At 37.1% G+C, this 22,321-nt stretch overlaps 1 protein-coding gene across 6 annotated transcripts in view; it reads left to right on the forward strand.

Moving 5' to 3' along the window:
- The window catches only part of LOC127881817 (roundabout homolog 2-like), a 114,191-nt gene extending 100,492 nt beyond the window's left edge, over positions 1-13,699 (forward strand). For 4 of the 6 annotated variants that reach the window (XM_052429956.1, XM_052429951.1, XM_052429953.1 and 1 more), the window contains 6 exons: positions 2,666-3,701; positions 4,981-5,114; positions 5,456-5,674; positions 7,760-8,005; positions 9,199-9,383; positions 9,929-13,699. In XM_052429956.1, the coding sequence (XP_052285916.1) occupies positions 2,666-3,701; positions 4,981-5,114; positions 5,456-5,674; positions 7,760-8,005; positions 9,199-9,383; positions 9,929-9,943 (1,835 nt within the window). In that variant the 3' untranslated portion in view covers positions 9,944-13,699. The remainder of the gene's footprint in view (positions 1-2,665; positions 3,702-4,980; positions 5,115-5,455; positions 5,675-7,759; positions 8,006-9,198; positions 9,384-9,928) is intronic. The other 2 variants (XM_052429955.1, XM_052429954.1) reach the window with 2 other exon arrangements.
- The last annotated feature ends 8,622 nt before the right edge of the window (positions 13,700-22,321 follow it).

Genomic DNA, 22,321 nt, shown 5'->3' on the forward strand with positions numbered 1-22,321 from the left:
TTACCTATTTTTTCCATGGATTTATCTGATGGTATCATGGAGTTACTTATTTAATCGATGGATTTACCTGTTAGTATTTACTGTGCCTGTTTGTTCCATGGAATTATCAGTGGGTATCATTCATGTATTAACCTTTTTATCATGGAATAACTTGTTGGTAACATTCATGGATTAATGTTATTATCATGGAATTTCTTGTTGGTTATCATTTAATTTACCTGTTTGTACTCTGGATTTACCTGATAGTATCATCAATTTGCCTGTTTGTTCCATTACCAAAACAAATTCCTGCAAATTTAATTAATTTACTTATCTAAATCATATATTTAACTGTGTTAATGTATAGAAACTTCTTTTATGTATATCTGCTTTTGCTTCATGTATGATTAGTAGTATAGCAAATAAGGAACTAGTTTATAAAAAAAATCAATTATTTATTCAATGTTTTCTTATGTACCGTACATTCGCGGCCATAAGTCTACCTCGGCCATAAGTCGAGGGGTATAATGTGGCTAGAAAAACTTGGTTTTTTGCCTTGACTCTGCCATAAGTCGGGGGGTAAGTTTCTTCAATATCTCGGACATGTATAAGTGACGTTTTAGTCATGGTTCTGAGGGCTTTTGTACCGGCAGTTGACATTTTTTGGGATATTAATAATAAAAATATATTTAAAATGAAACATTCAACGTTTCAATTATTTATTATCACGAAAAATATATTTTATTGTTCAAAATCATAATAACATATCATTCATTATTTCGAACTTAATATATACTTCACAAATCAAAATTATTATCCCATTTAACGTAATAACTGTCAGCGTTTATATTATGAGCATATATTTTTGCATTCAAATGTTAGTGCTATTGATGTGAAAATTCGGTAAAATCTTGAACGCAGAAATTCATTATATGGTCAAAATAATTGTAACTTGCTCACAAATAATCAACAACGCTTTCGCCATTATGCGTGAAACACGAGAATTTACCAACACTCGCATCGCTCGCTATTCGACTGTTACATATTCGTAAATCACGAGATACCCGAGGAATATTTTCTGCATACTGGAAAAACGTCTTTTCTAATAATACTTAGCAGATAATCGAAAGTAATTGTGTATTTTATATGTCCAATTACACTTTTTAATAATACAGGGTGAGTGCGTAATATTATTATAATCAAACAATGAATGAAATCTTCACTCAGATAAGATCTATATATTTACGAAACGATTATGCATTAATTGTGGGACAGTTGTGAATAAATCAACGAAACCACACCTTCATCCAATCAAAAAATATACAATGTGAAGTTGAACAATAGCGATTGGTTAAAGGCGTATCCAACAATCGAGTAATTATTTTTGATTGGTCAGAAGTAGTGTGCAGCAGAACCGTTGTGCATATCATTAACGGATAACTATTTTAGGCGTGACGCAATTATAGACAAATGATCGAAAGGATGCCAACACTACACTTTACACTTTGATCTTAGTCAAAAGGCCGAGAAGCGATAATTGGTGGCATAAAGACATCTGCACCTGTTGACAGTTTGTATTTACACGGATTAACTTTAAATGGTTACAAGTGTCAGCAGTCGATTTTCTATTGTTCTTAGAAGACAACGGACGATGTATCGATAGACAAATTGCTATTTTTATTTTTCGCCACTTTACCGTATTTCACAAATGTTTAATATTTTCGAAGTTATTTTTACATGTTTTTATTTGGAATTATTACGAAGATTATTGCATTAAAAACCAATGTAAACATGAGTATTTTATTATCGGCGGACATTTAAGTAAAAGACGAGTCGGCCTTACCGTAAACAGTCATTATTCTTCCGCTTTGGAGATTTATTACTTTAAAAAAAAGGCACAGAAATATGTTTATTTTTTATTTTTATTTAGTACCTCATCCATAAGTCGAGTTGACTTTTAAAGTCAATTTTGGGAGCGTTTTTAGATCGACTTATGGCCGCAAATTTACGGTATACAAATTAAACTAAAAATTTCCACAAGTAGTGAAATTTGACAGTCTTGATTTTTAATTTTATGATAATTTTTTACTTAATTATTTATATTAATTAAGGGAACTGTAAAGCGTGACAATAGTCAAAAAACAATTATGCCATTTTTGTTGTACATGCATTTTGACAGTCATTTTGAAATCACTCTACTAAGCAAGTATTTTTTACTTTGATTTTATTTTAAGACAGAAATTAAATATTAAGCAATGGTTTTTTGCACATTAAAATGTTTGAGGCACAATGTAATTATTTGTTGGTTTCATGACATGTTTGAATTGGAATGATTAGAACAACCAACTGGCTGTGCATGTGCAGAAGTGTGATTGGCACTGCTTGGGATTGGTGATTGAATGGATTTGTGATTTGGATTGTGATTCATATGGTTGTGATTGGATTTTGTGAATAGATGTCGTGAGGAACAAACGTTTGACTGTTATAAGTTGTTGTTAAAAAAATTGAAAAATAAGTAAATATATTTTTTTTATGTGCAATATCTTTGCGGGGATAATATTTAAAACAAAATATTTTTGACTTAGTATGATAGACAATAACGTGACCAAATGAGGAATAAATCTGAGTTATTTAGTTAAATGGCAAATTGCCATAAATAATAATGTTGTAAAACTCAAATTTCCAGATGAGAACGGGATGCTGTTAAAACAGGGCCGAAAGCCTAGCGGTTTTCGTCTCGGGCAGTCCCAGAATCCTGGAGTGGTGAATTGGAATGACGTCCTCCCTCCCCCACCTACTCACCCGCCAACCGACGGGGAATACCTACAGGATGAGGGACTGTACTCAGAAATCCCGGAGGATCGATCCCGTAGTGTAAAATCTCCTGCCCAGATATCTGCTTGTTCTTGCCCCACCCCTCACGGCCCGGTTTGTTCCCCAGGTCCTTACTGTGCAGCATACTTGGACAGCTGTAACCGATGTCAGTCTCTACGGAGTTTCGATAATCGCCCATATTCACCGCAGCAGTTAATACAGCTGCATCGCCAGCACGCGCCGCTTCAAGGCGTCACCCCTACCCACACGGCGCGGGTTCCCGGAATGCAGCGCCCGGGCGGGACTCCCGTGTACATGCATGGGTATTCCCAGCCCTGGGATAGTCAGCCCTTTGCCCGGGGTCAGTATGAGTATGAGTTTGCCAATGACCCGAGGGATGGTGGGTATAAGTACACTGAGCCGGTTCAGGATGGTTTGATTCAGCATCCACATGCCGCTACAATGAATCCAACAAGGGGCATGCAAAGGCGGGCTCCAACACACATTGATTATAACGATAGACAGTTTCATTACCCGAATTCGGGTTCCGATGGTGGTAACATTCCTGGTGGGCCACCAGGCAACTATTGTGAAGGACCCTGTAGGGGGCAGACGGAAGCTGCAAATGTTATGAATGCTATGAGCATGAGTGCGAGTTACCATAGAAACTCTAGTGAAGAGAATTCTCGCAATCCGTATCTGGAGGGCTACAAGATTGAATCTCCGCCCAGCAGCAGTGGTGACAGTGCGTACAGGGTGTGTAACAGTGGGGGTAGTCTGGCAGGAAGTGGGGGGGATTCTGGGAGGTCAAGGTCGTCTGGAAATCCAGGGAGACTACTCCAAGACGGGAAGAGTGTGCCGGAGGGCAAATTTGATATTAACTACAGACATCCAGGCTTTCATTCTCGGTAAGTTGCATTAAATAGCCTTTTGTAAAACTCATTATTGCATAAACTCTATCTATAATGCCCTCTGGCGGGGTGCAGAAACTTGGGAAAAGGAGGGCTTGAACGGGAGAAATCGTGTATTAACAAGGCGATTCAAGCCCTGTTATGTGTTTTTCATATCCATAATCTGGTCCACGTGCAGTTACTTCCCTTCTCCAGCCTTTGACGACTTTCCAAGCATAAATGGGGAACTGAATAAGCACCAGTTTCCTCACACATGCAGGGATATTGGCAATGACTATTTCAATGCACTTTTCATATTATACGATCTGCACTCTCTTGACAATAGCTTTATTTTATTGGCAACGTCAATGAAGTTAATGTTATTTACTCAACACTTTCAAAAGACTATGCTGTAAATGTAAGTGTTTATGTACCTTAAACGCTCCTGCTGTAAATTCCAAAATAATTCCTCATTTCTTACTTTGCGCGGCTGCATTTCAACTTTGCATTAATCCACTGTTTAAACACACTTTTATTCGAAAACTGCCTATCCGAAGGTAAAGCCTCGTCATTTCGGATGATGACTGAGTGAGGCATATGTAAAACACAACCTTGAACTGTATTGAAGTAATCAAATTATTTTGTCGATGTCGAATGAACAAGACATATTGTTTCTAATGTTATTGTAATTTATTTTGGTATGTAGCCAAAACAACCTAGATATTGTTAAGATAAACATTCTGACCAAGTTTTATCAATCTGATTATGGCATGATGAAGATGCAGACATGACTATATAGACATTATGAGGCCTGCCTTAAATTATGTATATTCAAAAGATTGCCATGGTCAAGTGGGTATGGTGTCTTCCCCAAAGGTAGCAAGTACTGATTCTACCCAGGAAACAAACTTAAGAGTGTTTCAATAAGCCTTAGGCAATCTAGCTTACATATATATATTAATGCAAATTAAGGATAATATGAGCCGCGTTTTGAGAAAACTGGGCTTAATGTATATGGGTAAAGTGTCATCCCAGATTAGCCCGTTTGTCTCTTGAATCGGCGCAGATTTAAAAAACAAAAACAAAAAAACTTCGTTCATTTTCGTTCATATAAGATGTAATATCAAGCAAACAAAGAATATATATACATGTATTTCTTATTATAAGCTTTAGTAGCCTTCCATTCTAGTACCCGAAAAAAAAAAAAATCTAAAAATAATAAATAATCCCTACCTACCCACCCTGTTTTTTTCCCAAGGAGACCAGAAACAGACCGATTTTGTTTTTTTTCCAAAAGATCTGATAGTGGCGGCCCTCGTCCATGCATGATTGACGAGGGTTACACCAGGAATGCAGACTCTCCCGTTTCGGCGGATGACCATGATTATAACGACGGGTCAGATCCAGGAACAGACGGGGGCAGCCAGAGAGGTGGGTGGGGGAAATGTTCTTTTACAAAAATGTGTCTTGAATATAAATTATTCACAGCGGTGTTGGCATTGTTTTTTAATTCTCTTGTGTATTTTTATGTACTTTTATTGCATCTTTTACACTTAAATACTGGGCTTTATAATGCATGTGCAAAAAGTGTCATCCCAGATTAGCCTAAGCAGTCTAAACAGGTCAATCAGGAACAACACTGTCAGCTTATATTGAATGTTTTATTTAAAGGAAGTCTCTTCATAGTGCAAATTCAATTCAGGCACATGCATTAAACCCGGTTTTCCTAGATCGAGGCACGATTGTAATCGTAAACTTTACTCCACTCGTAGACTCGCTGGTTGCAAACTGGGAGAGTATGGACGACTGTAGCGGGGAACATTCCAGTTCTAATGAGGACGATGATGCTGACGCAGACAGCGCGGACGCCGACGAGGATAGCCAGTTCCTGAACGAGGAGGACTTTGCTAGCGCCGTAGCCCGCGCTGCGCAGGAGTCTGGGCTCACTGTCGTCGGGTCAACTATCAGTGAAGCCAAGGCCTCCAAATCGGGTGAGTTGCATTTATCTTGAGCCTCACTCTATGAAAACGGGGCTTAATGCATGTGCACATAGTGTCTTCTAAGATTATCCTGTGTAGCCTGCACAGGCTAATCAGGGAGGACACATTCAAGTCTCTTTTAAATCGAAATCCAGTCTAGACAGAAAGTGTTGTCCCTGATAAGCCTGTGAGGACTACACAGGTTAATCTGGGAAGACAATTTAGGAACATACATACAGCCCAAATTTTCCAAACCAGGTGAGCCACATTTGTTTTGGTTTCTGTTGCTTAGCAAAGATTTTTAACCAGGTTTTCCAAAGGAAAAAACTGGTTATTAGATTGGCGAATGTCGGCGGATGGGCTGGCGGGCGGGCGGAACAAGCTTGTCCGGGCCATAACTTTGTTGTTCATTGTGAGATTTTAAAATCATTTGGCACATTTGTTCACCATCATTGGACGGTGTGTCGCACAAAATAATTACGTCAATATCTCCAAGGTCAAGGTCGCCACAACTAAAAACAGATTTATTTTGAAACAAAGGGGGTTAATTATAAACAATCAGCTGAGTTTGAGCTGTCTCTTTTTATCAGTCTTTTTTCCAATTGAAAACCTGGTTTTGTGACAATTTTGTCTCTTGTTGTTTCGAAAATTAACAACATGGATCAGTAAAATAACATGGTTAGTAACGCATTTCGACTAAAGAAAATATCCTTATCGAATGTTCTAGTATCTGCATTGCATGATCAGTCAAATTCCATGTTTAAACCATTTATGCCTTGTGGACTCTCCCTTCCATCTAAATTGTATGAATTTATTTCCAAAATTAGGGATGTCTAGTATATTTATTTCTATATTTAGAACATTTCTTACAGAAATTCCTTTAAACAAACAGCACAGACCCTGATGAGACGCCGCATCATGCGGTGTCTCATCTGGTTCTATGCTGTTTGCCAAGGCCTTTTTTCTAGACGCTCGGCATAAATGGTTAAATTTCACATAAGTCTGGCCTGCATGCAGTCAATCTCCTCTACCAATGCAATTTAAATGATCAGACCAATCTATTGCTCAAAGTGATTTTGTTTATTTTGTAAATGAGAAAACTCGTCTATATTATTATCTTTCTGTTTCTTATACTTTTACTTATTATGCCCCAGGAAGGGTGGCAAATAGCATTTGAACTGACTGTCTGTCTGTCTGTCCGTCCGTCTGTCCGAAAACTTTAACATTGGCCATAACTTTTGCAATATTGAAGATAGTAACTTAATATTTGGCATGCATATGTATCTCATGAAGCTGCACATTTTGAACAATAAAAGGTCATGGTTAAGGTCATCCTTCAAGGTCAAAGGTCAAAAAACAAAATCCAAGGGAAGTAACAAGCTTTAAAGGGAGATAATTTCTATTTTATTTCATTTGGCAGGTACAGATAATTTTCACAAGGGAAGTAAAATTATTTTAAAGAATATAATCGAAAACAAATTTTAAGGTCAATATCATCCTTCACGGTCATAAGTAAAAAAATACAATCCAAGGGAAGTAATAAGCTATAAAAGGGAGATAATTTCTAAACCTGCCAAATGATATATTGAAATTTAATTTCAAAGCGGCGCAATAGGGGGCAATGTGTTTCTGACAAACGCATCTCTTGTAGTTGTTAAAATCGAATGACATGTTATTATTTTTCTATAACTTTAAGTGATGTTTATTTGTAGCTCAAATGACAATATAATAGTGTTGTTTATTTTTTCTATATTTTAAAGAGATGCTTATTTGTAACTCAATGTTATTCAGTGTTGTTTATTTTTCTATAACTTAAACTGATGCTTATTTGTAGCTCAATCTAATACAGTGTTGTTTATTTTTCTATATCTTAAAATGACACTTATTTGCAGCACAACTTTATGCAGCAGTGTTTATTTTTTCTATAACTTAAAGAGATGCTTATTTGTAGCTCAACGTAACACAGTGCTGTTTATTTCTATAATTCTATGTGATGCTTATGTGTAGCTGAACCTAACACAGTGCTGTTTATTTTTATATAACTTTAAGTTATGCTCATTTGTAGCTCAACATAATGCATCGATGTTTATTTTGTAGCAAAGAAAACCCGTCGTCACAGACAGCAAGCCCGTCCACCAAGCCCCGGCTACAGCACGGACAGTAACTACGGCACCGTTGACATACCTCGCAATCCGTACCCTAAATCCCAGCGCAGGCGGCAGATCGAAAAAAATGGTAAACTGAGGCGCAAGGGAGACAACTCTGAGAGTACTCAAAGCAAAGATGAGAGCCGTAAAAATTGTCTCCCCTCCAGTATTAGCCAGCAGCCTTTAAAGAATGCTGGTTAGTTTAATTATTTTGCCTCTCTGGCTTAAGCCCTTTTCTGTGAATATTCAATTTTAAGATTTTAAACAATTGTCGATTTTTTTATAGTGAAAATACTTAACCCATTTATGCCTAGTGGACTCTCCAATCCTTCTAAATTGGATCAATTTATTTCCAAAATTAGGGATGTCTAGTATATTTATTTCTATATTTCTTACATAAATTCCTTGAAGCAAACAGCGCAGCCCCTGATGAGACGCCGCATCATCTGGGTCTACGCTGCTTGCCAAGGCCTTTTTTCTAGACGCTAGGCATGAATAGGTTAAGTTGTGAGTAAGAAATGTACACCAATCCAGGTTTGAACTTTTTAATTGATGTTCAAAGTGTAACACAAAGAAAAATTATGAAAATGTAACAGGTTGTGTCGACATCTGGGAATGTTGTGCCAAAGTCAGACCAGTAATCCTATTTAGTTCCTTTCCTTTTTTAACTCTCTGAATCTTAACATTTCCCGTGTAGATTGAATGTAGTGCATTTAAAAATCCAGATTTGTTCCTGCCTTGGTTTCTACCTGGTTCCTTATATTTCCCTTATATATGTTAAAAAAAATCCAGGGTCAGCCATTTAACTGATCAGCAGATCAACAGGGTTATTATATTTGAACACTATTCCTGTACTCTTAACATCCTTACAATTTTCTAATTAACTGGTTATAGACTAATAAATTAAATATTTCATAAGAAAGGTTTCTAACTTGACCTGACTGCAAATAAAATATGTGACATGAATTTCACAAACATTTCAACAGTTTTTTGTTCTGAATGCATGTATAATACCTGTACTGCCTATGGAAGTAGTATGTTGAATCCCAAAGAACTCACCATCCAATCTACATTTACCCAATATCAATGTTTGGTACATGAGCCATATTCTGACAAAAAATGGGTCTAAATGCATGTGCATAAAGTGTTGTCCCAGATTAGCCTGTGCAGTCAGCACTGGCTAATCTGAGAAGACACTACACTTGAATGTAATTTTGCGTTCATAGGAATTCTCTGCAAAACCAACATCCAGTTTTGGTGGAAAGTATCTTCCCTCATTAATCTGGTATGGTACTTTGCGAAAATGCATTATACGTTAGGTTTACCCAGAACGAGGCTGATAGTGTAACTAATGTAAGTGCCCTTCAATACCACAAAACTCTATTCCAGGTGGTGCCACTGAAGCCCTGTTTACCCGTCCCCCTTGCCCCCCTCAGACAAGCCCCGCCCCCTCATCCTATAAGACCCTGCCACCCTCCTTGTATCGACACAAGACACCCCTAGAACCTCCCACCACCACCAACAACAACAACCCTCCGACGGGAAGCAGGCCTGTCTTTCAGTTCTCTGATGATGTATGTATATTGTGTATCTTTTGGTTAACCCATTTATACCTAGTGGACCCTCCCAACCTTCTACATTGGATCAATATATTTCCAAAATTAGGGATGTCTAGTATATATTTAGAAAATTTCTTACAGAAATTATTTTAAGCAAACAGCGCAGATCCAAATGAGACGCTGCATCATGCTTTTTCTCATCTGGGTCTACGCTAGGCATAAATGGGTTGACTGTTTTGTATCTTATAAAGCTCAGTCAGTCAAAAATAATAAATTGTTTGTGAAAATGTAACTTCCGTAAGTTGGGATTTAAAATATTTTTTGATAATCATAAAAGGTCTATTTGGACAAGTCAGTTTAGAAAATAATTGTTACACTGTAGATATTTTTCATTGAATAAAACAAAGAGTAAAATAAATGTCTACTTTCTATTGTTATATTTTATATGTATATTTAGTTCAGTTCTTCATCATGATGCAGTATATATCATGAACTGATGATTGTTAAACTAAGGTTTGCCAGGGCCAAGAAGTACTGATAATAATGTAATTTTTTTGCAGATTCCGGTTGTTTGACGATGACAGGGAAATTTACTGAAAATACTCCATGCGTTTCAACGTTTGAGATTAAACTGCGCACCGGTGCAGCATTTTGACCTCTGTAAGAGAATGGGACATCAGCTGTGTGTAACCTTGATGAATGTTGAGTGTCACCTACTTGAAGCTCGAGTGGAGCTTACATGAATGTGGAGTGTAGCCTATTTGAATGTGGAGTGCAGCCTACATCCATCGGGCCATGTGTCCATAGTCTGCTACCACTTAGGCAATGTTGCACGAAAGCCATGTTACTGTGTTATAGTGCTTTGTAGCCTAAACATTAATGTAATTTACAACATCCCAGATGTTTTGTTTTAATATTCAGTGCTTTAACACGTAACACTTTAAATACTGTAATTTGGTTCCACCAAATCTGTTTACAGTTATTTCTATATAAACTTTTCTGTCTTCAGATGTTCAAAAGAAATCTGCTTGGCAGTTGTTCTAAATGTTTGCTTAAGAAGAAAAACCAAAGAACCAATGTTCATGCTATTATTTTCATGCTTTTTCGTGATATATTGGTAAGATTTTTCATAGCCAACATTTACCTTGTTAAAAATGTATAACCTACAGATGGACAAAGTTATTGAGGAAAGATCTGTATTAATATCTCAGAAAATACTTATTCAACTGTTTGCCAGAAAGTAAATATTGTTTCATATATTGTACATCGTCTCTAAGTATTACGTTTGATTTGGGTGTATACTTTTTGTATTCCTAAAAGAAATCCGAGCAACAAATGCGACTGTCAGATTGAAAGTTTCCCTCAAATCATAGAGGGCAAAAAATGCTTGAAACTGAATGTCCTTCAAATAATCGTTGCTCTGCGAAAATGGAGCTTAATGCATGTGATAAAAAAATAGCCTGTCTATGCATTAACCCCATTTCCACATATCACGGCTGAAATATATTTAATCAAATCTTGTCTTTTGGCTTACCTTTCATACTTCTTTTAATTTGAAGCTATTTTTTAAACATTACTTTTCATAATTTTTTGGTCAACATATCTTTGCTATTAAAATACAAATAGTTAAGTGAGAGAACAATTGTATATTTTAACGTAAACATCCTTAAAACAGAGCTAATGTTCTCCATTATGATATATTTAAACATGTAGCTTAAGATTTCATCGTATACTGATCAGTGTGATCATATATATATATGTTTATCATTCTTGATACCAAAGTTGTGCATAAAAACTTTTCTTATAAATATATAAAATATATTAAAATGTTGAATTAAATGTTGTAAATTAAGTTCAGATTTACAATCTGACATTTGATGATGGGTCTATAAAACCAAAACAAAACTTTAGTATTATAAGGTCTCTATGAAATCCAGTAACTGTTCCAGCTTTATGTTAACTTGTTTATACGGGCTTCAACAGTTACATAGAGTTAAATATCTGGTTACTTTGATTTTCACACACACCTTTCATAGATATAAAAGTTAAACTTTTCCGTAAGTAGAATTTGTTTTATGCAAATATTGTTTTCCCTGTATGGCCGTAAACTGCAGTAAATGTTAATATGCTTTCATCAACATTAACTTTGATATAAGGGACTGTACATTTCTAAAGGAAAAAAGTCTGCCGGCACATAATTTGGCATTGTCATATGTCATTCATTCGCAATGGATATTTTACATGATTTTTAAAATTGTAATTTTGAGCATAATTTATATCAAAAATCATATACATTTATACGCATTTCAAAGAAACTAAATATTTGTGTGCGCTTTTTTATGGGATGACTAAATACTGCAAGGTTTCAGATACTGAACTATTCATATACATGTACATGTATATGTATCGATTATTTCTTTTTTGTATTGTCCCTCTGTATCATTTACTACCGATCAAGCTGTATTAAATTCAGTCTTTTATTTAACATATTTTGTTAATTTTGTTGATAAGAAGTGTAATTTTCAGACACAAGAGAAGTGTAAAAATGATCTGTACCTGCCAAATGATAAAAAAAAAGCAGCGCAGTAGGGGGCATAGTGTTTCTGACAAACACATCTCTTGTTTCCTTACAAAATATTTGAAAAAGTGCTACCTATATATGATTTCTTCATTCTGAAAAGACTTAACTGCAATTCATTGTTTAAATGTTAATTTTGAAAATATTAATGCTAATGTTTATTTTTTTAAATAAAAGGTGATTAAAAAGACAATTAAAAGCATTATATGCATGATAAAATAACATATTATTTGATACAGAGCTGGCTTGATATTGTTGGGGTTTTCTTTTGCAAAAATTATGGGTGGTTGCTGTTATTGTGATTTTTTTATGATGACTTTAATTAAAGCACTTTCTTGTGGAACCAAACAAAACTTAATTTTTTATTAAAAATAAGACACTACGTAGACATGTGAGTCCCTTAACCCATGTATGCCTAGAGTCTAGATATAAGGCCTTGGCAAACAGCGTAGATCCAGATGAGACGCTGCATGATGCGGCGTCTCATCAGTGTCTGCGCTGTTTGCTTAAAGGAATTTTTGTAAGAAATATTGTAATATAGAATATGTACTAGACATCGCTATTTTTGGAAATAAATTGATCCAATTTATAAGGATGGGAGAGTCCACTAGGCATAAATGGGTTAAAATATGATGAGTGGGGATATTTGACCGTCTGAACTGTAGTTAGGAATAGATTATGGTCTTCATTATAGTGCCAATAACATTGCTGTTACACTTGTGATTATATTTGAAACTCCATTTATGTCATGTTGTGTTTTTCTTTTGAAGTTGAGGAAAATTACTGACAGTGCAATATGTATGTATATTTAGAAAACATATGTATAAACCGTATGTATATGTGTTTAAAGATAATATCTATGTGTTAAGCTATGTATGTGTAAATGACTGCTACTATTATTATTGGGTGACTGCATGATTAATGAATACTTTTGTTATCAGTCTGTATAAAGCTAATCTGAATATTTGTCACAAAAATAAAATATACATGTAAATAAAAAATAAATGTTATACCATTTAGCATTAATCATATTGAATGACTGGTATAATCAGTTCCTTATGTCAATTAATACTACATCATGTAACAAAATGTAATGAAAACAACCTTGATATAATGTTTTTAATTATAAATTATGTCATTTTGTTTTATAATAAAATCATTTAAAATGTAAGCGTATACTCGATTCTCTGTTTCAGCTTTACTTGTTTACATCGATCAATACTTAATGATGCAAATAACATAAATTCAAGTTGTATGCAGAAAAAAGCAGAGAAATGAAGGTTTTACTTTACCAAGTTTTATTAACCCATTTATGCCTAGAGTCTAGAAAAAAGGCCTTGGCAAACAGTATAGACCCAGATGAGACGCTGCATGATGCCGCGTCTCATCAGGGTCTGCGTTGTTAGCTTAAAAGAATTTCTGTAAGAAATAATTCTAAATATAGAAATAAATATACTAGGCATCGCTAATTTTGGAAATAAATTGATCTAATTTAGAAGGATGGGAGAGTCCACTAGGCATAAATAGGTTAAGTCTATTCTATCTTGCCACCAATGTGCTATGAGTGATTTTTATACAGGTATAAAAGAAAATTATGTTATATAATTATGTTCTTATTATGAGCAAGTGTACTGTATTGTTTTTTATGTTATTTACTAAGTTATTTATAATATGTGTTGAAAACCAAATGCATAATCACTTTCAGTTGCAAAACTAGATGTCTATTGATATAATAAAATGTGAATTTACATAAATTAAATGTGTTGTTTTATTTTTCTATTAACTATTACCATCAGTGTGCATGTATTTGTATACCAGCCTCCCAGTGATGAACTAATTGTTTGTTCAAATCTGTTCGGCTGTCATAAGATGCCTTTCTCTTAGAAAACGGGGCTTAATGGATGTGAGCCCAGTGTCGTCCAGATTAGCCTGTGCAGTCCACATCACAGTATAAGGCGACTGACAGCGCCTTATACTGGTTGACAACGTGTTATAGCGACTGACAGCGCCTTATACTGGTTGACAACGTGTTATAGCGACTGACAGCGCCTTATACTGGTCGACAACGTGTTATAGCGACTGACAGCGCCTTATACTGGTCGACAACGTGTTATAAAGACTGACAGCGCCTTATACTGGTTGACAACGTGTTATAGCGACTGACAGCGCCTTATACTGGTCGACAACGTGTTATAAAGACTGAAAACGCCTTATACTGGTTGACAACGTGTTATAGCGACTGACAACGCCTTATACTGGTTGACAACGTGTTATAGCGACTGACAGCGCCTTATACTGGTTGACAACGTGTTATAGCGACTGACAGCGCCTTATACTGGTTGACAACGTGTTATAGCGACTGACAGCGCCTTATACTGGTTGACAACGTGTTATAGCGACTGACAACGCATTATACTGGTTGACAACGTGTTATAGCGACTGACAGCGCCTTATACTGGTTGACAACGTGTTATAGCGACTGACAGCGCCTTATACTGGTTGACAACGTGTTATAAAGACTGACAGCGCCTTATACTGGTTGACAACGTGTTATAAAGACTGACAGCGCCTTATACTGGTTGACAACGTGTTATAGCGACTGACAACGCATTATACTGGTTGACAACGTGTTATAGCGACTGACAGCGCCTTATACTGGTTGACAACGTGTTATAGCGACTGACAGCGCCTTATACTGGTTGACAACGTGTTATAAAGACTGACAGCGCCTTATACTGGTTGACAACGTGTTATAGCGACTGACAGCGCCTTATACTGGTTGACAACGTGTTATAGCGACTGACAGCGCCTTATACTGGTTGACAACGTGTTATAAAGACTGACAGCGCCTTATACTGGTTGACAACGTGTTATAGCGACTGACAGCGCCTTATACTGGTTGACAACGTGTTATAGCGACTGACAGCGCCTTATACTGGTTGACAACGTGTTATAAAGACTGACAGCGCCTTATACTGGTTGACAACGTGTTATAGCGACTGACAGCGCCTTATACTGGTTGACAACGTGTTATAGCGACTGACAGCGCCTTATACTGGTTGACAACGTGTTATAAAGACTGACAGCGCCTTATACTGGTTGACAACGTGTTATAAAGACTGACAGCGCCTTATACTGGTTGACAACGTGTTATAGCGACTGACAACGCATTATACTGGTTGACAACGTGTTATAGCGACTGACAGCGCCTTATACTGGTTGACAACGTGTTATAAAGACTGACAGCGCCTTATACTGGTTGACAACATGTTATAGCGACTGACAGCGCCTTATACTGGTTGACAACGTGTTATAGCGACTGACAGCGCCTTATACTGGTTGACAACGTGTTATAGCGACTGACAGCGTCTTATACTGGTTGACAACGTGTTATAGCGACTGACAGCGCATTATACTGGTTGACAACGTGTTATAGCGACTGACAGCGCCTTGTTCTGGTTGACAACGTGTTATAGCGACTGACAACGCCTAGTACTGGTTGACAACGTGTTATAGTGACTGACAACGCCTTATACTGGCTGAAAACGTGTTATAGCAACTGACAACGCCTGATACTGGTTGACAACGTGTTATAGCGACTGACAGCGCCTTATACTGGTTGACAACGTGTTATAGCGACTGACAGCGCCTCATACTGGCTGAAAACGTGTTATAGCAACTGACAACGCCTGATACTGGTTGACAACGTGTTATAGCGACTGACAACGCCTTATACTGGTTGACAACGTGTTATAAAGACTGACAACGCCTTATACTGGTTGACAACGTGTTATAGCGACTGACAGCGCCTTATACTGGTTGACAACGTGTTATAAAGACTGACAGCGCCTTATACTGGTTGACAACGTGTTATAGCGACTGACAGCGCCTTATAATGGTTGACAGCGTGTTATAGCGACTGACAGCGCCTTATACTGGTTCACAGCGTGTTATAGCGACTGACAACGCCTTATACTGGTTGACAACGTGTTATAGCGACTGACAACGCCTTATACTGGTTGACAACGTGTTATAGCGACTGACAGCGCCTTATACTGGTTGACAACGTGTTATAGCGACTGACAGCGCCTTATACTGGTTGACAACGTGTTATAGCGACTGACAACGCCTGATACTGGTTGGCAACGTGTTATAGCGACTGACAGCGCCTTATACTGGTTGACAACGTGTTATAGCGACTGACAGCGCCTTATACTGGTTGACAACGTGTTATAGCGACTGACAACGCCTTATACTGGTTGACAACGTGCTATAGCGACAGACAGCGCCTTATACTGGTTGACAGCGTGTTATAGCGACTGACAACGCCTTATACTGGTTGACAACGTGTTATAGCGACTGACAGCGCCTTATACTGGTTGACAAAGTGTTATAGCGACTGACAGCCCCTTATGCTGGTTGACAACGTGTTATAGCGACTGACAACGCCTGATACTGGTTGACAACGTGTTATAGCGACTGACAGCGCCTTATACTGGTTGACAACGTGTTATAGCGACTGACAGCGCCTTATACTGGTTGACAACGTGTTATAGCGACTGACAACGCCTTATACTGGTTGACAACGTGTTATAGCGACAGACAGCGCCTTATACTGGTTGACAGCGTGTTATAGCGACTGACAACGCCTTATACTGGTTGACAACGTGTTATAGCGACTGACAACGCCTTATACTGGTTGACAACGTGTTATAGCGACAGACAGCGCCTTATACTGGTTGACAGCGTGTTATAGCGACTGACAACGCCTTATACTGGTTGACAACGTGTTATAGCGACTGACAGCGCCTTATGCAGGTTGACAACGTGTTATAAAGACTGACAGCGCCTTATACTGGTTGACAACGTGTTATAGCGACTGACAGCGCCTTATACTGGTTGACAATGTGTTATAGCGACTAACAGCGCCTTATACTGGTTGACAACGTGTTGTAGCGACTGACAACGCCTTATACCGCACAGACTAATCAGGGACGATACTTTCCGCCTAAATTGGATTTTTGCTACGAAGAGTCTTCATTTTAACGAAAAATTACATAAAAGCGGAAAGTGTTATCCCTGATTAGCCTTTGCACAGGCTAATCTGGGACGACACTTTACGCACAAGCTTTATGCCCAGTTTTCTCAGAACGCGACTCATAGGATCAGGATGGCACAACACGCAAAGACAAAAGGCATTTAGTTGTGACACGCTTGAACAAACTTTATAATAAAATGAAAGCCAAAATAGCCCGCAGTCCATTTATATAGATGAGTATATCTGTTATATTACGATTACGGACGAAGGGCGTTAACATTCCCGCCATTCATTCCGATATTATAAGCGTCATGCGAAAATGGTATTTATGTGCTATTTGACCAGCGTAGCTCCAGACCAGCCTGTGTAATTGGGTCAGTCTGGTCAGTAGTTACCCCGTCAGCCATTAAGTCATGCAAGGTATCGTGGTCCCATAAGCAGACAGAGAAGCTCCTGATATGACTGGCCACATATTGCATAAGACCCATTTTTGCATGACGCGGCTCATAAGGCATGTCCAATTTAACCCATTTATGCTTAGTGAAATCTCCCATCCTTCAAAATTGGATCAATTTATTTCCAAAAATTAGGGATGTCTAGTATATTTATTTCTATATTTATAGAAATTCTTTTAAGCAAACAGCGCAGACCCTGATGAGACGCCTCATCTTGCGGCGTCTCATCTGTGTCTACGCTGTTTGCCAAGGCCTTTTTCTAGACGCTAGACATACATGGGTTAAGCTGATACTGTCCGTTATGTATGAATATATTAAGGCACCGTTATGAATACATAAGTTTTCAAACTTGTATCGGGTTAAATAGACACAGAAATATCCCATTGAAGATCATGGCATCATTTAAGCGTTTAATTTATAATAATAGAGTTCACAACTAACAGGTTAAAGTTGGCGAACCACACGATACAACAAGTAAAGGGACACACTGAACAATACAGATCTCGCGCCTGAACAATAATCAGTAAATTGATGATTCCAAACAATTGGCATTTTACACACAAAAGATGCTAGTGTTTCATACATCATAATATTTCTGTTTAAATAACAATATAAATATATTTAAAAAAATATCAACAATACAATTGAACATCATTAATTCAACAAAAATTGATAAAAAATACATGGACATTTACACATACTTTCAGAATTACGGTGAAATGTTGGTTGTTGAGTCAGCTATCCGTATGTATGGATACATAGAGAATAATAGGTATGTGTTGATTATAGATCAGGTTTATCATGCGAGGCTTGGAAATCAAAAAGCACGAGCCTTGGCGAGTGCTTTTTCGTTTTCGTGCCGAGCATGATAAACCTGATCTATAATCAACACTAATCTATTATTCTATTTATTCCACTTTTTATTCAGTAAACCTTTTTATTTTAACAAAATTAGTTTCCATGAGTCACTACTTTGATAACGACTGTAGTCCAACTAAGGTCAATGTATACCGCTGATAAAATAATCATTTTTTTAAATCAGAATATCGTTCTGTGACAAAGAGTTGTGCGTTATTAATTACAATTGTATTCATATTGAATTGCAAATCTATAAGTTTTATAACATCAATATAACATTTAGTTGTTATATACAAGGAACTACATTTGTTTACAACGTAGCCTTACAACTTAGCACGTGCCGTGGATTATTGCATAAATTTAATAAACGGGGCTTTAATCAACCGTATTCGCTGTACAGAACAGAACAGAACAATACTTTATTACTCCCAGGTATACATAGATACAACATGGGGAACATATAATATACACAGTACAAAATACATATTTTGTTTCCGGTCCAAGTGTGGGACATTGTGGTATAGGGGGAAGTCATATAAATATAAGCAGTTTGAATCACTTAACAGTTTTAACAGTTACATTGATAGTTTGTAAGTTTTAAATTAAGTTCGCAAAATGGGAGAGATAAAATTTAACATTGGTTTTCAAGAATAGCATTTGTGCCTAAACAATAATTTAGTACTAATAATAGTAATTAAATAATAATAATAATAATAATAATAATAATAATAATAATAATAATAATAATAATAATAATAATAATAATAATAATAATTAATAATGATAATAATAATAATGATATTGATAATAATACGCATAAGAATCATGCATGCACAGAATAATCATATACATCATCGTCATCAACATAAAACGATATCATAATCAAAATATTCATATTCACAATCTCGTGCATTTTAAGCAGTGTCATAGTCATTGATAATATACATCAACATAATGTTAGAAATAATTTAACAATAATAAATCGGCTGCCGATAGGGCTGACTCAGATTCTACCTTGGGTTTTTAGCTCTGCAAAAAACGGGGCATGATCAATGTGCGTAAATTGTCGTCCCAGGTTAGCATGTGCAGTCCGCATAGCCGAGTCAGGGACGACGCTTTCCGCCAGAACAGAATTGTCGCTGAGAAGAGACTTTTTTTGTAACGAAACATACCATAAAAGCGGAAAGTGTCGTCCCTGATTGACCTGTGCACAAAACGCTCAATCCATAAACGGACCACACATGCTAATATGGGGCGTCACTAAGAAACTAAATGACCCGCGTCGTGCAAGAACCGGATCTTATGCCATATGCTACCAGCGTAGCTATTTTCTATACATAGTGTAAATAGTATAATATTTATAATATGTTATACGGTTTTAAAGTTAATCTAATGGCTTCGATCATTATTGACAATACTAATTTAACAAATGGTTTTATTGTGTGGTTTTTATTTGGTTTGTGCTGTATTCCGCACCGAATACGCAGGCAAGGAGCGATTTACGCTTATATATGCTTCTACCGATGACGCTTCTGATGTTGTCCCGAGGCCGAAGGCCGAAGACGGTAGTTCGCGAAGCGAACATTCTGTGTCACCACGTAGGTCCCGAGAGTATAAGATTCTATAATCCGCACTATCAAAGGCAAACCAGATCGATGGATTCAATCGTTCTAGATCCGGGCCTGTGTCAAGGATACATTGTCTCCACACCCGAGTGTGCAAGGATAGTATCAGTTTTAAAGATAAATGTCTTATTCCGAAAGTTGTAATCAAAAACACATGTCATGCAACTTTTATGAAAAATTGCCATAATGCTAGAGCCCTCGTGGTTTCGCAGTGAAATTTCGACAAAAACACCGTACTTCAATAAACGCACACCAAACGTTCATTTTTCAACCAAGTCCCCAATGGCATGCACCCAAATGTTGCAGAACAAGCATACAGTAAAAAATCACAAAAGGAAAGGGACGATCGCAAAATGGCTTTTCGTCCAAGAGAAAGAGACCTCTTTATAAAGAGGCACTACTTTTCAGTATCACCACGTGCTGAAGCAAATATATATATGTACCGGTAAGTGTGTGTGTGCCTTTTTTACCATAATTTGCATAATAACTGCACCATACGCGCATGCCCAGACAATCGGCATACGCTGCATTTTAATGGTGCAACTAGATTTCCCCGCATTTTACTGCATATTGCATTTAACATACATTTACGCATTTTATGCACATGGTGTCTCCTTTCGGTTACCAATAATTAAACAGGCAACACTAACTCATGTTGGAACTACTTCCCATAATTGCTTTCCTTTGGCTTAAAGTTTCACTTTCATTTCTAATTTAAATTTCATTCGGATCTCTGCCGGGTACCAAACAAAACAGGCAATCCAATCATCCCGTTTTTTACGTAGAAAAGCAGCCAATGGCAGCAACTGTTACAAGAGCCCGTAGGCGTTTGCATAAAAATTGCGGACTTTCATCATTTGTGGAAAAAGATGTGATGTTTGAAGAAATTAAAGACGTGATATGGTTAATCGACATTCATTTGTGCCGGTAAACGCCTTTCTCCCATCTTCTTCAATCGCTGACATACTATAGTTTATCGCTGAAGGTCACCAATTATTGCCAACTATTGTAACTCAAACGGATGCACTAATACACGTGCTAGTTCTTCTTGAATGCTTTGGGTCAGTAGCTGCCTGTGAGTTGAATTATTTGCAACTAATACACGTGTATACAAAACATTGCAAATCTTTTATTTATTTAAAGCGATATTGTGGGAATCTAACAGTTTATAGGTGTCTATCGCAATCGTTGCTTATTTTTGGTGTTTTCACTTCAAATACACTTGTATTTCTTAATGCAGCATCACCATACTAAAACAATATCCCGGAAAGAGACAAATAATGCATTGGAATATCAATCATACGTTCGTTTTGACAACTGACGACAGAAATGATTCAATTTACGATGTGAATCTAAATGACGTTTTAGTGCAGATTCGTTCATTCGACACAAAGACACTGTTTTGTTTTACGGATCATTTCGGCTCATGTCCATTCATGTAAAATATCGAATATAATATATATATTTTTGTAAACAACTGGTAGCATGATGAGTTGCAGATAATTGGTCAGCTCAATTCAACAGTGAAAAATGCCCATAATATCACTTTAACTCAAACTTGACTAAAAGCGATCAGAAATTCCTACAGATATTTGAAACATCCTCTAAAATTAAGCGTTAACAGTTTACATGAGAGACGTTTCTCAGCTAAAAGCAAACAACAGATGGCAATGATTCCCAGTCAGCTGGCAACAATGACTCAGTCGTGGATATCAGGTACAGTGTCACTATAATCAGATATGTTGGATCCCAGTAAAGTCTAGTATATTGCATTTGTTTGCCAACAAACTATTGCCAAGATTTCTATGTATAAATCTTTAATGCAAACTCCTCAGGCGCATAATTACAGCACACAACGTCTCCCACGTTTCTCACCACGGCCAATCAACTGATGAAGGCAAGTGCAAGCCACTCGTATTCTACTCGAGTCCTCACAACAAACAGTCTTTCCAATATCAGGAGCACACAGGAATCAATTTAAACTAACATAACAACTGAGCACCTGCCGAGGGCCGAAGGCCGAAGACCGGTATTCGCGAAGCGAATATTTGTGTCACCAGGTGGCCATTTAGAGGGACCGTAAGTCCCTAGAGTTTAAGATTCTCTAATCCGCACTATCAAGGCAAACCAGATCAATGGATTCAATCATTCCAGATCCGGGACTGTGTCAAGCATGAATTTAGTAATCCTTATCTGGAAAACCTGTGTATAGTTTCACCACTTAGCCAATAGGCACCAGCACAAACTCTTATATTGAGAAGGAGTGCTGTATCAGAAGAAGAAAGGGTTTCCAGGACTCGCATACAGTGTGAAAGAGTAATTTCATGGTTGAAGTTTCAGTTATTTGCACAATCAGCAATACATGCTGTAGGTCACACATACTAAGCAAACATAAAAAA

This window comes from Dreissena polymorpha, chromosome 5 (assembly GCF_020536995.1).
Source record: "Dreissena polymorpha isolate Duluth1 chromosome 5, UMN_Dpol_1.0, whole genome shotgun sequence".
NCBI lineage: Eukaryota > Metazoa > Mollusca > Bivalvia > Myida > Dreissenidae > Dreissena > Dreissena polymorpha.